This window comes from Macrotis lagotis, chromosome 7 (genome assembly GCF_037893015.1).
Source record: "Macrotis lagotis isolate mMagLag1 chromosome 7, bilby.v1.9.chrom.fasta, whole genome shotgun sequence".
Lineage (NCBI taxonomy): Eukaryota > Metazoa > Chordata > Mammalia > Peramelemorphia > Peramelidae > Macrotis > Macrotis lagotis.
The window spans coordinates 130,510,328-130,527,577 of NC_133664.1; the positions used below are offsets into that span (position 1 = coordinate 130,510,328).

The 17,250-nt window shown below is 33.8% G+C and overlaps 1 protein-coding gene across 4 annotated transcripts in view; it reads right to left on the reverse strand.

Moving 5' to 3' along the window:
* PTPRZ1 (protein tyrosine phosphatase receptor type Z1) overlaps window positions 1-17,250 on the reverse strand; it is a 242,516-nt gene that overhangs the window by 114,156 nt on the left and 111,110 nt on the right. For all 4 annotated transcript variants that reach the window (XM_074193814.1, XM_074193813.1, XM_074193816.1 and 1 more), the window contains exons 3-4: window positions 5,768-5,947; window positions 189-340 (exon numbers count right to left, since the gene is read on the reverse strand). In XM_074193814.1, the coding sequence (XP_074049915.1) occupies window positions 189-340; window positions 5,768-5,947 (332 nt within the window). The remainder of the gene's footprint in view (window positions 1-188; window positions 341-5,767; window positions 5,948-17,250) is intronic.

Below are 17,250 nucleotides of genomic sequence, written 5' to 3' on the forward strand. Positions count from 1 at the left end.
GTTTCTCATATATATAAATATATTGTATCTTTATCTTCATCCAATATAAAATAATGGTTTACATAGAAATTATTAGACACACAGTTTTCAAAAATAATGCTGATGAAGCACAAAACATATTGCATAATTTAATAACTCAAATATTTACAAAACGATACAGTATCTAGCATAACTATGATAGTTGTTACCTCAAGTGGAAATTTTTCTCCTTCTAAACTATGTTCTGAGCCATCAGATGACATATTGCATTTTCCCCAGTGAAAAGTTATCTTGCTTGCTTTGAACATAGTTTCTATACCACCTCCACTGAGACGGTAGTCATTTGTCAGATTTATTTCCACTAAGAAGGAAAAAAAATCAATAACAGAGTTATATCCAGGCTTTTGACAATCAAACATCATGTTTAGAACAAAACTTTCTCATATTTAAATCATATAATTTTATTTGTTCACAAATTCAAACTGAAATTATTTATTGGAAAGATATAAAACATTTCTATCAAGTGACAATTTTGGAAGCTGAATTATTAATGAAGGCTAAAATAATCCATATATAGTAATCCTAACTCCTGTTACTTTTCTATTACCCTTCTGTTTTGACCATGATTGCCCAAACCTTCCACAGTCTCCCTTCTCATATCCCTTTTCCTCTTCATCTCCTAAGGGGAACAAGCAGATAAATGAATATTTGTATAATCTCAGATAAGTCACAATATCTCTAGGTATCAATTTTCTTATCAATGACATGTAGGGATGAGACTAGATAATGTTTAAGATTGATTATAGCTCTAATTCCTATTTAATAATCCTATAAAATCTTCACTTGACTAGCCTTCCCAAAGAATTGGGATCTCATGCCAACCATGAGATGACTCCATCTTCTATCCTATTCTTAGTTTATGAGGAAAATCAGGAAGAGGGGCTGGGAAATTAAATAGAATAAAGAAGGAAGGGTAAGTTATGTATCAATGCTTTGTACTATTCATCAATCTCAATCTCCTTTAAATTGGCAGTCTTTGCTTCTCTCCTCAGACTCCAAGCCTTTACCATTTCCAATCATCCTCTCATCCTAGCCTGGATGGAACCAGGAAAGACTATGCACTATCTGGCACATGGAGAATGGAAAAGAAAAATCCCAGATTCTCTTGCAAAATGTAATACTATTGTTGGATGTTGGAACTCTATATTCATTTCAATTATACTCTAGATTAAATTGGACAGAACTATATTTTATGATAGTTTTTATGTGTCTCAGTGCCAAATAATACACTTCTATAAAACAATCAACTAGGAATTACCAATATAAGTATAATTCAAATCTGAAATCCTACATTCATACTTGGAGGAAATTTTTAGAGATAACTGTTTAAAGCAAGAAGGACACTGGGATACACAAATTATTCCTCCCTTTCCCCTCCTTGCTTCTCCCCACCATAGTCACCAGTAGTAAGATTCTTCATTGACTCCACATTTACATTCCGAATTGGAAAATGTAGAAATCATTCAAAGGAGAGTAAAAAACAAACCGAAGAAAACAAATTCCCAACAATAACAATTAAATGATTGTAAAACAGAATATAGAAAAAAACAAACAAATACACAAACAAACCCTGTGGAATTTAGGTGATAGAAGGCTAGGTTATAGTACAATAAAAAAGGTTATGGGGAAAGATTACAGAGAATGCTAACTGGCCTTAGGGAACTAGATGTCACAGGAAATAATTGATTAACAATTTGGATTGTATAATTTTGCAGCAGACTCTGTAGGGCCTTAAAAAATGAGTAGATGATTACTTGTCCAATGGGGTTTAGTTTGAATAAAAAATCTCTACATCTTATTCAGTTACATAATTCTTGTGGTTCCTTTCAGTTTCTCAAAGAAATGTTCAGATGAGAGGAGAGAGGGAATCTTGAAACTGAAAATAGAATAAAATTAAAAGTATTTTTAAAAATAAGTGTTCACACACATGCTAAAAAAAAATCTATCCCTAGAATTAGATTTCATGTAATACTGGGAAATTTCCGTTTTTTCCCTTTAGATAATATGAGTACATTATAACATCAAAGACAAGGAAGACTGCCTTCAATTTATCATAGGCAGTGGAATTTAGTAAAATACAAAAAAAGATAAGACTTAGGTCATTCATATTTTGGGGTATAGTGAACCATAAAAATGAGGTGATTGTTAGGAAAATTACTGAGATGAGTGGAGTTGAAGGGGTTGGAGACAAAACAGAGGATAGATTTACTTGCCCTACATGATACACTAGCAAGTTAAGTTAATAAAAAAAGCATTTTTTATTTTCAAAGGTAAATATGACTAAGCCTTGGCATACTGAATTTTTTGCTTTTAGTTCAATTGCTGTACCAATGAATTTTAATATAATTACTTTGTAGTTGCAATGAATTCTTAATAATTCACATTTATACAGTGCTTTAAGATCACTAAAAAAGCTTTTTTCACAATACTTTTTGAGACAAGCAATTTTTGTTATCAGGAACAGAGGAGCTATCATTTGTAATTTCAACTTGTAGTTGGGAGAAGAGGTTAAAAAATGAAATAGTTGGTTTAAATTTTATTTGTACTTCTTTGAAAAATATGTTCTATTTGTGCAGCTACAGATTTAAAAGTGATATGGCAACTAAACCATTATATTTTCTCCACAGGATCTTTCCAGACCTTCATTTATATATTGATCTTTGATTTTCCTGGGCAATATCTCTTACTCTTAAACCACACGCCATCAAAATTTGTCCATCTTATGTTTGAAATTCTCAGGACCATGACTAGTTTTTTTTAATTAATAAAGATTGTCTCACTCGTCTTTGTAAACTAATTCATAACAAAGTAATCATGGATGATGGTGGCATATTTTTGCCTTCCAAAAATTAATAATATATTCCCTTTTCTTTCATTCAAATTTACATTGCATTTTTCTGAACTTGAAAGTCATCCACAAACACAAACATTTCCATAAATAAAGAAGAATAGAAAATAGAATTGCATGGAAAACTGGAAATCCCTACTCTCTCTCTCTCAACATGTATATATATATACATATATATATATGTATATATGTATATATATATACATATAATTCTTAACTTTTACAAGTATCTAATAAATAACACATTAATTCCTAAACTATTCTTGTCTCTGCATCCCTTTGAACTTCCTTCTTTTTACCTTTTGTACATAAAAAAGCACTCTTGGCAAGGTTTTTCTCTTTTTAAAAAGGATTGAATTGGTTATTTTACTAGTTTAAAAAATAGCTTTTAATGTTATTTATCCAAAACACATAAATATTTTTTAAGTCTTCTAAGCATAAAATCCTTTAGAAAACAAGAATCAATGCCAGTAGGCAGCTAGGGTATATGTTTCTAGGCAGGGGGACTTTTCATGGTGCTCCACCAAACATTCAGGATGATCACCTATCCCACCTGGAGCAAAGACTGGCTATGTCTGTGAATAACATAATAATCTTATTCTAATTTGATTTTAAAGTGGTGATAAGAAAATTAGAAACTTGACTTCTGAAAAGTCATTGCTTTCTTCTGGAGAAATATCAAAGGGCCTAACAGACTTCCTTTTTATTTAGCAAGGTAGCCTGAGGTGGTGGAGTGAATGCCAAACTGGGATTAATAATTGCCTACTATTTGCTAGGCACTGGAAATACAACGAGAAAAAAATCAAATAATTCTTGCTCTCAATGAGCTTACATTTTATGAGGGAAAATTACAAGTATACCCAAAATATGTGCAATGATGTTTTCTTTTTTTTGTGATGAATGATGAGAAAAGCATTTGTAAGTAGCTAGGAAAGGGCTAAGGTAATAAGTAACATTTGAGTTGAAGTTGAAAGAAGCTAGGGATTGTAAAAGGTGTTGAGGGGAAGACAGAGAAACAGGAGATTAAATATTGTGCATGAGAAACAATGATTCTCAAAATATTCCCCACTCCACCTCCACCATCATGCCACAGAATTATTCTTTACTATGAAAAGAACCAATATAATATAGGAGAGTTCAAAGACTCGTATGTGTGATTGTAAGTGCTAATTCCATACAATTTAAGGGATGCTCACATGTTCACACATGCTCACAATGTGATTCCAAGAGTAAATTCCATCAAATTTGTAGTATACTTAGCTGAATCTCTAGGCACACTAATAAAAGAAGGGTACACACTTTTAGAATCACTGTTATTCAGTATAAGAAGGACAGTAAAGTGTAATTTTAGGAAAAGTAGATTGGAGCTGGGTTGTGAAGGGCTCAAGTGCCAAAGGGAAATTTACATTCAAAATGAAGCCTTGGAAAGATGATCCTTCTGGCTCCTTCTGGTTTTAAGTTCTGTTTTATCTAATAGTCTCTCTCTCTCTCTCTCTCTCTCTCTCTCTCTCTCTCGCTCTCGCTCTCGCTCTCGCTCTCGCTCTCGCTCTCTCAAGAAGAAGAAGAAGAAGAAGAAGAAGAAAAAGAAAAAGAAGAAAGAAGATGAAGGAGAAGATGAGAAAGAGAAGAAGATGGAAGGAGAAGAAAGAAGAAGGAGGGAGAAGATGAAGAAAAAGGAGAAAGTGAATGAGGAGCAAGAGAGAGAAGGAGAAACAGAAAAGGAGGAGGAGGAGAAGGAGAAGGAGAAAAAGAAGAGAGGGAGGAGGTGGTAATGTTGGTGGTAGTTGTAATACTGTAGTTCTTTATCAAAGGAGTATGTAAACCTTAGAGTGCAATTTAAATATGAGTTAAAATGATGACCATTCATTAGAAGACAATTTTTTGTCTCCTATTTTATGTTTTTCTCTTTAGTGTGTTTTGCTGTTATATTGATAAATATGAAATATTAAAATGATGTGAGTGTGAGAGTGGAAAAGAGAACCTTGACACTTTAGGAGAAGGCTCTGAATAAATAATTTTCTTTTCTGAAGTATATAAGATGTAGATATTTCTAAATCAGACAAACACTTCTTTTCTTCAGCAGAAGTAATTGTAGTAAATCTGATATGTAAGACAACTCATGTAGCAAAGTTTACCACTTGACTCAGGTGTGGGGAGAAGGCTATGAATAAACTGCTATGGTATAACTCACTCCTTTGTTAAATAGTTATAAGTTTGAAACCATAAACATCAGAGATAAGACAGCTGAAAGTTAAGCTATCATAAATCTTTTCTCCTCATCTCTGTTATTAGTGCCTTTTAAGTCCTTTAAAAATGTTGAAACACAATTTACATAAAATAATTTATGAATACTCCCTAGGCAGATTATGAAAAAACTTCATAAACACAAAAACACTAGTAATTAACTTTGCTCAAAACCATAGAACTAGTCAATCATAATTTTTCATTTCCAAGGACTGAATAAATTAGAGACCAAGAAGACAAAGATAAAAGACATACTGCTTGTGGAAGGAAATATGGATGTATTTAAAATGGAGTAATCATTTTGAATTCATTTTGTTATCATATTATTTTGAGTGCATTCTTTTTCATAGCCATCATTATGGTCTTCATTAAGTAGATGCTTACATTATTTATCTTCAATAGTTGCACATTTCTGGATGGCTTTAATGATGTGATAATTTCAGTCATTTTATTTTGTGTACTAAATTTTCATGTGTTATCTGTATTTTAGGCCTTGTCCAAGAGGTCTAGTGGTTGTCACCACCTATCTCTTCATTATTGCTATGATCATGGTCAGAAAGAAGAAAATAAGATGATCTAAATATTTTTCCTGTCTCATAAAGCAATTCAAAAGGAACAGGCACTTAGGCATTTTACCTGTTTTTCCAGTGTTATGAATGAATGTATCTCCCAAAGATGTTTTATTCCATCCTTGAAAATAAAGTTTCTTAAGATTCACATTGACTTGGGTAAGATCTTCATCAATATTAATAGGAGACTGTTTGGGACCATTGCATGTTGGATATTTCTTTCCCCAGTTCTTTTGGTTCAGTGTTCCTAGGAGAGGACATGAGAAGTTAAATTACTTGAAATATCACCCAAATTCAAATTCATTCTTAATAATAATTATATTCTTAATATTAATCTGAAAGATTATATAATCTTTTAATTAGCATTTCATTTAGGATTTTTGCATTGATATTCATTTGAGTAGAAATAAGAGAATGTAGTCTTCAATAACAAGACACTATCTGCATCCAGAGAAGAAAGTAAAGAATGATTTTATATATGTGTGTGTCTGTGTGTGGGTGTGTCTGTGTGTGTGTTTTCATATTTGTGTCTAATGATAGCCATCTCAAAGTCAAGGACAAAGAAGAAAAAAAAGAAAAAATGGCATGATAACTTAATTATAATTAAAAGGAATTATATATTATATTATTTATTTAAATTATATATGTATTAGATATTTAGAAGGAGTAGCAAGTTGTATATAACAGATTGGCAGTGTCATAGGAAATTATCTATTTTTATTACACTATGATTAAAAAACTTTTTCCATTCTACAAATAAAAACAAAAGAAATAAAAATTAAAAAAGAAAGTTTAAACAATACACAAATATTATCTAGACTAATAATAATGTCTAATATCTTTAAGGTCTATAAGACAGCAACGTATCATGTTATTTAATAGGTACTAAAGGTAACAATCCTCTTTTTTTTGTTTTTGTTAGATTTTTGCAAGGCAAATGGGGTTAAGTGGCTTGCCGAACCACACAGCTAGGTAATTATTAAGTGTCTGAGACTGGATTTGAACCCAGGTACTCCTGACTCCAAGGCCTGTGCTTTATCCACTATGCCACCTAGCCACCACAATCTTCTTTTTTTGAAAGAAGTCAGGTAAAGAGTCTTATCCATGGACACACAACTATTAAGTGTCTGAAGTAAAATTCAGATCTAATTTCAGGGCTTTTTCTATTTTTACCATACTATTGCTCAGTCATTTTAGACTCTCTGTGACCCATTTGGAGTTTTCTTGGCAAAGACACTGGAGTCATTTGCCAATCTCCTTCTCCAGTTAATTTAATAGATGAGGAAACTGAAGCAAACAGGGCAAAGTGACTTGCCCAGGGTCACACAACTATTTGGTGTATCTGAGGTCATATTTGAACTCAGGGTAGATGAGTCTTTTGACTCTAGGACTGGCATTATGTCACTTAGCTATCCCTCCTTTGCCATGTATGCTCTAAATACAATAAAGTATGGATGATTCCAGTAAATTATAATTAAGCACAAAAATGAAGCTTATATAGTAAAACCTAAATGTAGTTTTAGATAATAGCTTATAATATCTTTAATGAATAGAATTTCAAGACAAAGAGTAGAGTCTAGGAGGTCTTGGTGTACAAATTTTAAAGTTCCTATTTGATCCATAGTTATCCCCAATATTTTCCCCACTGAACTCATACTATGTTTATACTTTTAGGTGATCTCATTGCTTTAAAAACATTATTGCTATGATTATTGGTATTCCTTGGAAATTGTTATTTTGTCAACAGAATTACCAGGTTTTGTTTTACTTTTCAAAATATCTTTTTAAAACTTTAAAATTTACATTGAGATTGTACATGAATAACTTAGATTACTTTCTTTCTTGGGGAGGATGGAGGAAAGGTAGAGAGAGAGAGAAAAAAGTTTGAAACTCAGCAGTCTTCCAAAAATCAGCATTGAAAACTATCTCTTCATAGAATTAGAAAAATATTATTGACAAAAAATTTACATCGAAATCTTTTGCATTTACACACCTTATTTTGAATATTAACTTCAACTCAGCAAGCCCTCTCTTTGAAAGAATTTTAAAAAGTATGAAATAAAGGGTCAGTAAACACTAGATGAGAGACAGCTAGATGGTTCAGCAGATAGAGTTCTAAGCCTGGAGTCAGGAAGACAGGGGTTCAAATTCAGTCTGAGAAGATGCTTCCTATCAGTGTGACCCTAAGTCATTTAACCTCTGTTTGCCTTAATCCACTGGAGAAGAAAATGGTAAACCATTCCAGTATCTTTGCCACACAAATGGATAACTAAAACCACACAAACACAAGAGATAAAAAAACCAAAGCAAGATTCTCTGTGCTGCCCAAGAAGAAGCTTAGAGTGCAGCAGAGAGAGAATGCATATTTGTAACAAAGAATATGAAAAATTAAGATACAGATGAGAAAAACTAATTAACACATATCAACTATCTAGAAATCTATAGAATATCCAAATATATAGATCCTGAAATCCAGAGGAGAATGGTACATTTTTTCCATCTCTTTTTTAGGGCCATGTTTAGTCATTATAATTATGCAGTGTTTAGAGTTTGGGTCTTGTGGGGTTTTTTTTTAAGTGGGGGGGGGTAAAAAAGAGGGAGTTGGAATGGTTACCATTTCCACTTCCATTGTAGTAGTTGTATATATTGTGATAACTGAAGTCAGAGGAGTGAATGAGATTGTTAAAGGACAGGATCTTTGGGCCACAAAAAAGGTCAAGTACAGAATCTGGGAAAGTCTGCATCTGACATTGGAAAGAGTCAAAAGAGCAAAGAAAATTGAAAAAAAAGTGTTCAGGCAAAGAAGTAGAGAATCTGCAGATATATTATCAAGGAAGCCAAGAGAGGAGAGAGTATCTAGGAAAGTATCTGATCAAGGACATCAAATTCTACAGAAAGATCAAATTCTTAAATTTAAAAAATGAAAAGAAATCATTGCTGAGACAGCTTCCATAGCAAGAGATAGCATAAGACTTTAAGCTGAGTGTCCTACATTTAAATTTTGATTGTACTACTTATCTACCTTTAAGAGTTTCCATTATTAAACTTGTCTGAGCTTCCCAGTCCTTTTCTGTAAAAAAATGAATTAGATTACCTGATTTCTATAGTTCCCTCTTTGCTCTAAATCCTATGATATGATGATGTGGCATTTAGAAGGCCATTTTTCTCCTTAGAGAAAATGGTGTCAATAAAATGGAATAACCTGAAGCCAGATAGCAGTAAGTTGGGGGTAGGAAATATTCACATGGGTTAATATTTATATACAATTAAATAACAATAATACTAATTAACATTGATATGGTGCTTATTATGTTCCAGGTATAGGACAAATCACTTTATAATTATTATTGCATTTGATCCTCACAACATTTTTATAAGAAAGGGGCTATTGTAATTTTATAGATGATGAAACTAAGGCAACAGGATTAAGTGACTTGCCCCAGGGTCATGCAACTAGTAAGGTTCTGAGGTTGGATTTGGACTCAGTTCTTCCTACTTCAGACTCGGATCACCATTCACTGAATAAAGAAGCATTTATTTATTAAGTCCTTTTTTGCGTGTAGTCTGTTGTGTTAGATGCTGGAGATAAAAAGGTTTTTAAAAAAGAACAAAAATTCCTGCTCTCCAAGAGTTTACATTCAATTGAGATGAATTGTGAAGCAGTAAATGGAAAGCAGGTGGAGAAGTTGTCAGAATATTGAGAAATTTGTATGTATGTATGTATGTATATGTATTTAAAGAAAGAAGAACTAAACATTACTTTAGGTATTGAGTAAACAACCATTTTTTTAAGAATGTACTAGGAGCCAGATGATGATGAAGATAGAAAGACTTAAAATTTTAGAGAGGGAAGGAGCAAAATCCCAGGGGAAAGGGTGAGATCAAGGCAACACTGAACAGGCAGGGCTAGCTTTGGCTACCTCATCCTCAGATAATGACAGGTACAGAGGGAGAGGGATAGAGAAGGCACTTTGGAGTATCTCAGTCATTTCAGTAAAGAACTAAGTCCCCCATCTATAAGTAGCAAAAGAATGACAGAGTTGGGAGACTAAATAGAGAAAGTTTGGAACCATTAAGAGAAAAATAAAAAAGTTGTTTATTGTACAACAGTGAGGTCCCAAATTGTGAAAGACCTAATCCATTTAATTTTATGATTTCTTTTCTGAGCATTTAGAAGCAAGAAAGGAGAAGATAGATAGGGTCGGTTATATACAGGATTGGGAATTAACGGGGAAGAAAAAAGGGTAAAGTCAATGGAGTTAGTGATTTAAGAGCAAGGGACAGTACATATCTGAAATGGTTAACTATGATGAGGTCAAGAATATGACAGGTAGGAAATGACACCATGATGGACATCCTGAATCTCATATGCCTTTAAATGACATCTTTTTTTTAGGTTTTTGCAAAGCAAATGGGGTTAAGTGGCTTGCCCAAGGCCACACAGCTAGGTAATTATTAAGTGTCTGAGACTGGATTTGAACCCAGGTACTCCTGACTCCAGGGCTGGTGCTTTATCCACTATGCCACCTAGATGCCCCTAAATGACATCTTTTTGATAAATGTTGGTGAACTACTTGAATTATCGCCTCAAGCTTGTAGAGTAATTGGTAAACCTCCACTTGCCTATAAAAATAACTTTCAAAGTTAATGTACACAAATAACCTACTTCAGAGCCTCTCTATAATACAAGACAGTATTTAAGGACAATAAGTTAAAAAAGGTAGAAATTAACCTTTCTGCCTCCACTGAATAGTTTTAAAAATATCTGAAGTAATATACTTGATTTATACTCCTGTCATGCCATCCTAATTTGAATGCAAGAGAAATACAGACTTTGGCTCTAATTGACAAGGCCCCTTTGAAGACTTACAAGTCTTAGCATGGCTCCATGAATTCTAGAAAGTTCAGGAATAAATAAAATTAAAGGAGCTACCCACTGATGCTATTACAAAGAAACAAACTAAAGAAAGGAAGCCTCTAGTCATATTGCATAAAACTGAATAATATAAACAGTAATTAGAAATCTTTCAGAGATCATGTTATATGCTACTGTAAGCAGTATAACAAAGAAATAGCAGTTTAAAAAGTAATAGACTTTATTTCACAATGTTAGGGTTACCAGAAATTAAATATTTGAAGATGAATAACAAAGGAAACTAACTGTACACCAGAATAAAGGTCTTTGTTGTTACTGGATTGTTGAGCAATTGGAATTGTCATTCTATTATGAAATGCAAATATTTTCAAAAGAGTTGACTATTTGTAACAAAATTATTATATTATTGAATGATCCAACCAAATTTAAATTTATCGGTTATACTGCCATTTGAAATACAATGGAGATTCATGAGAATTTCTCAGTGGCACATTTTCATTGCTTGCAGTGATTAAGGATTATAGTTCCCATAGCTACTATGACAGAACAAGTCATTAGGATATGCCCTGCTAGATAACAGAATTTGATATATTATAGGTTATTGTTACATCTCTAACTTGCACAGTGAAGGTAAATAAGTAAAAGGTAAGGAAAAGGTATTTGTTTGTTTATTTTTTAATGGGAAAGCATTATAGCCAGGGATACAAGATGGATATAAATTAAAGGAGAATAAGTTAAGAGTAGATTGAACAGAACCATCTTCATCATCCATTTGATAATAGAAATCAATAAAATATGATTGATGGGGCATTGACACTATTCCAGAGAATGCTCATTATTAGATTGATGCCAATTTAAGGTGATCTCCCTAGTGCAGTTCTCTATGGATTTGTTCTTACTTCTATACTATTAATCAGTTTTTTAAAAATCTGAATCCAGACTCAAGATCTAGATGTGATACACAACAAAAGTTTAAAGACAAAATTCTTGTTTGGAAAGCTAGTGTGTTGCCTGACCAAGTTAGGATTAAGAGATCTCATTCAGGCAAGAAGATTTTTGTTAGTTGACCCTAAAAAGATGAACATAAATAAAAATAAATGAAAATTACTACATTACATTGGTTCACAAAATCAACTGTAAGATTCTAGGACCTTGTAGCAGTATGATTAGATAAGAATTTGATTGAAAAAATAATTGAGGCTTTCAATGAAATGCAAGTTCAATTGAAAAATTAGTAGTTAGGGCATGCAGAAGGGCCTGTTGGTCAAATGAGATATGGAACAATCTATTCTATTATGTGCACAATATTTTAGGAACAATATTGGTAAACTAAAACATGCCCAGGACAGCAAGCAGAATGGGCAAGGGTCCAGTATCTTGAGATTAATGGAGGAACTTGGAAGTTCCTATAGCATAATAGATATAACAGTGGATTTAGAATCAAAAGTCTTTGGTTGAATCTCAGATATGTTAGTGTGAGCTAGGGTAAGTTACTTAAACTCTTTGGAACTGGTTGCTGTCCTCCATAATTGAAGAGGACCAAAATGACATCACTATGTTGGGATCAATGTGCAGTATATCCAACTATGACTTGGAAGGATCAACCATAGCTAGATTTATCTATATTGAAATGAATATTGGATTCAATATTGTGTGAATTGCACCCCTAGGCTATATTCTATGAATGATGTTTAACTAGGTGGCTCAGTAGATGGAGGGCCAAGTCTAGAGTCAAGAAGAGTTAATCCAAATCCAGCCTCAGACAAACTAACTAGCTATGTGATTCTTGGTGCAACACTTAAACTCAGTTTTCTCATCCAAAGAATGAGTTGGTAAAGGAAATGGCAAACCATTGCAGTATCTTTGCCAATGAAATTCCAAATGGGGTCACAAAGAGTCTGAAGCAACTGAAGAACAATAACAATAGAGAATAAAAGCCTTTGGAAGACAGAACTTCTATTTTACTATGTGAAGGATGTCATTCAGCAAAAGGATTTAGCTATGTTCTGCTTGTTCCCTAAGGGTAGACTTAGCAACAGTGGTTAGATGTTTTGAGAGAATGATTTCAGCAAAACATATGGGGTAAACTTGTTAATAATTAAAGCTACCTCAAATTGTAAGGGGTAATGCTTTAGGAGGTAGTAGATTTAGTATATCATGAAACAGGTTAGCTCATCACCATAACTCATCACACTTCTGAGGAGGGATTAGGTGAAAGGAGAGAGAAAATAATCATCACACTGATGATTAGATCATGGAGAAACTAGGTTTAGCTTAACCCAACTATCAAAAGATCATTACCACAGAAATCCCATACTAATAGTTTAGACAATCAAGATTTGGGTTAGCTTTATCATAATAGCACAAATCTGTTGACAAAAATAGCAACTGTCACTCTGCCTGGAGTTACTACAATGCCGTGGTGCATCCATCTCATGGGAAGGAACACATCTAAATAGCCAAGGTCTCCCATTATATCCAGACCATCATCAGTAGTCCTGTTTCCTATACTTGCAGATCAGTCAGTGTAGATGGTTCTGGAAGAGGCAGTAAAAGAATGCCTTTGCATAGCATTCCCCTCACTTTAATCAACTTAAGGTGCATGTCATGTCATCATTTATCTGATGCCATGGTCTTCTTCAGTTATGAAGGAAAGCAACATGCTATGGTCTTCTTCAATTATAAAGGAAAACAAGAACAAGATTCTCTCTATTGTGAGATGTCTTCTAAGAGAAATCTCAAAATCCCTTATCAGAGGGAGGACTTCAATTCAGGTGTAGATTTGAGCTGAAATATCTTATAAGTCTCTTCCAAAACCACGAGATACAAAATTCAACAGGTTAGGCACAAATTTGGAGGAGAAAATGTTGCCCAAATATGGAATTACAAGTTAAAAGAGGTTTAAAAAAGACAGAAAGTCATTTTAGAGCATCAGCAAAATTTCCCCCTAATCAAAATGTTCAAGATGTGCTCAAGGATTAAAAAGCATTAAAAGTGGAGTTAACTTAGGAGTAGGGGTGGGGAGGGATGGAATTTTTCTGCCAGACAAGCATATATAGATAAACACACTAAGAAGTTTCCTAAACAAAAAAAAAACTTCCTATTCCCAGATTTTATTTTTGGATGCATAAAAGTAAGAAGTGTAAATTCACTTTCAAGTATATGTGTTGTTCCAGATCTAACACACCAGATACATATTACTGTGACCCTTTGAACTGTCCTTCAGAGATCTAAAATTGCTATGGGAAGGGTTATGTTGCCTCTTACCCCCCACCATCTTATATTTCTAGGGTCTGATGCCATATCTTAGGCATAGTCTACACCTAAAAAATGCTTTCTTGATTATATTCCATTTAATTTAATTCATGCATTTTTTGAAAGAAATTTTTTAAGTCAGGGAATGAGGTTAGAAGAAGCTGTCAGCAGTAGGGAAGTGAGGAAATAGAGGCTGCTTAAATCTAAATGGATTTTTCTAGCCCTTAGTTGTGAAAAAGAAGAGATATAGAGCTTAAGGACATGACAGGATTAAGTAAAGTTTTTAAATTAAATATTTTTTCAATTAACAAAAGTCAATTTTTTCTTCCTTTCATTCTCTCCACAGTTCGAAGAAAAAAAAGGGAAAAGAGAAAAAGACCCCTTTGTTATTATTGTTATACAATATGTATAGTCAAGCAAAACAAATTCTGGCATTGTCCATAACCAAAAAATAAATCTCAGAAAGTAGTCTGAACTTGATTTTTTTTTTTTAGTTTTTGCAAGGCAATGAGCTTAAGTGGCTTGCCCAAGGCCACACAGCTAGGTAATTATTGTCTGAGGCCAGGACCCTGACTCCAGGGCCAGTGCTCTATCCACTGCACCACCTAGCCACCCCCTGAACCTGATTTTTAATCAGTCTCTGGAATTGTGGTTGTTCATTGTATTGGTTCTTATTGGCTTTAAAATTTGTTTGTTTTTTTCCTGTGCTATTATTCCTGAAAACAATATTCTGATTCTGCTCACCTCACTGTGCATCAATTCATATAAATCTACCTAGGTTTCTATGAAACTGTCCACTTCTTCACCTTATGGTGAAGGCATTCATAAGTCATAAATCATTCAGCCAGTTCCAATTGATAATTTTCTCTTTAATTACCAGTTCTTTGCTATTAGAAAAAGAACTGATATAAGTATAAATGTCAGTACTTATGGGTTCTCTTCTTTCTTTAATCTCCTTGAGATATAGACTCAGTAGTAGTAGTATTGTTGTAACAAAAAAGTATATGAAGTGGAGTGTTTATAATATGGACTTGGGCATTTTTTTAGGTAGCAGAGAAAATGCCAGTAGTTAAGGACTGCCAGAGAGAGAGAGAGAGAGAGAGAGAGAGAGAGAGAGAGAGAGAGAGAGAGAGAGAGAGAGAGAGAATTTTAATTTCTGTAGTAGGTGGGAGGATATAAAAAGAAAGTTAGATCTTAGTAGAATTAAAAGGAACTGTCTCAGAAAGAGGAGAAAATATATTGTGTTTTGAGTTGTAGAATAAATAGGAAGAGTAAGAAAAATCAATCTCAACAAATGTAAGGGTGAAGGGGAGCTCCTTTGGCTGTGCAGGAAGGTGGAAGGTAGGGTTGTTGTGTGAGGCTTAAGGAGTGAGATGAGAGAGATAATAAGAGAAGAATAAAAAGATTTCTGTGAGGCAGCAAAGTAACAAATAGGTGACAGAAATTTATAGCTTGACCAAGTAGACAACCCTGTGTGATTAGCTCTGTAGGTTTCAGTAGCAATTGACCAGAAGCAGATAAAATGGATGAGGATGATGATGAAGATGATAATTGATGATGACAGAACAATTCAAGATTTGCAAAATGCCCTACATGAATTTTCTATAATACAACAATCCTGTATGATAGGGACTAATGGTATTATCCTCATTTTTCAAATATGAGAGAAACCCAGGATAAGTATACAAGAGGGCAAGATTATCATTATGACAAAGTAGGTTGGGGGGGGATGCAAGGGTGGAGAGTAGTTTTAAAGTGAATTGTTGAAGTATGGGCAAGACTTTAAATGAAGGAAAATGAGTCCAAAGGAAGATAAATAGTTGAGAAGAGCAGAAAGAGATTCCCTGCCCAAGAATTGTGGAGAGAATGAAGATAAATCTAGGAAGAGGAGAGATGGAAGAATAGGAAAAGAGAGAGGAATTTCAGAGTTCAAAATCTGAAGGTCATTACAGGTGATGAAAGATCAGGGGTATATTTGTGTGGAAAAGGTGGAGTAAATGTGGAGTTCATGTATTACAGCAAGATTTTTCAATATTGTAAAGCTTTTGGTACATACTTAAAAATATACATCATAAGGTAAGTATAGCCTCCTTATCTATGCTTATTACATTATTTTAAAAGACAATAAGGCAGCTGAATTTGGTTTTAGACATATTAAGTTTTAGATTTCAATGAAGTATTCAGGCAATTGTAGCTATAGGGTTAGAATTCAGGAGAATAATGGGAGAGAACCATGCAGATTTTGGAGTCATCCAACTGGTAGAATTCATGAATCCATGAGACCAACTCAGAGGTTGTATAGAGGAACAAGGAGAAGGCCCAAGAGAGAGTCTTTAGGGTTCAACCAAATAGGGGGCAGAATAGGACTGTTGATAATGAAAAGAAGACTAAAAAGGACTGGTAAGACAAGCAGGAAGAGTATCACAGCAGAGTGGCTTCAAAAAGATTGGGTAAGAAAAAATACCAGAAGGAGAGTTTAATCAAAGTTGCAAAGTTGCAAAGAGGTGAAGGATGGCCTAGAAAAGGCCATTAGATGCTCTTAGCCATCAAAGATTTATAACCTAAGGTCTTTCCTTAGCCTATATTTTCAATCTTTTATAAGGTAAGCAAGATATACTATACAAATAAAGAGAAGGGAGATAGAACCCAGCCTAAAAGGTAAATCAGACTTGGAGGAAGCTAAATCTGGGGAGCAAATAGAATTTACTGTCTAAATTTTACAAATAATTGATCTCTGCTTTCTATATCCATATACTAATCAATCTGTTTGTTTTTATTATGAACTTGAGTAAAAATAGATGAATGAAGCAATTCAGGAGAGGGGAAAGGAAGGAAGGTGAATTAGCCCTGTAAGTAGCAGAGTTGAGAGGGAGATTGAGTGACATATGCTTTTTTTTTTTTTAGGTTTTTGCAAGGCAAATGGGGTTAAGTGGCTTGCCCAAGGACACACAGCTAGGTAATTATTAAGTGTCTGAGACCGGATTTGAACCCAGGTACTCCTGACTCCAGGGCTGGTGCTTTATCCACTACTCCACCTAGCCGCCCCCTGTGACATATACTTCTAATCAGAACTGGGATATTAATGGTTTTGGAGCAGTAGAGTGCTGTGGGGATGGGGAATGCTGTTTGTTTAACACAGAAGATTTGGCTTACCTATGTTTAATTACTTTATAAAAGTAATTTGTTTATTATCAATAATATTTTCTAATATTATAATTAGAGTATAAAGGGATGTAAGTCTGTGGGACATCTATAATATTAAACAAATCTGATTAGTTTCTAACTTGGCCTATATCTCAGGGAATTCCAAGATCAGATATGACTGGGACCCAAATGTTATGGCACTGAAGCTACTACTATACCTGGAGCCCTGATGGAACTTTCTTATTATTGGTTTAGTCAATCATTCAGCATGAAGG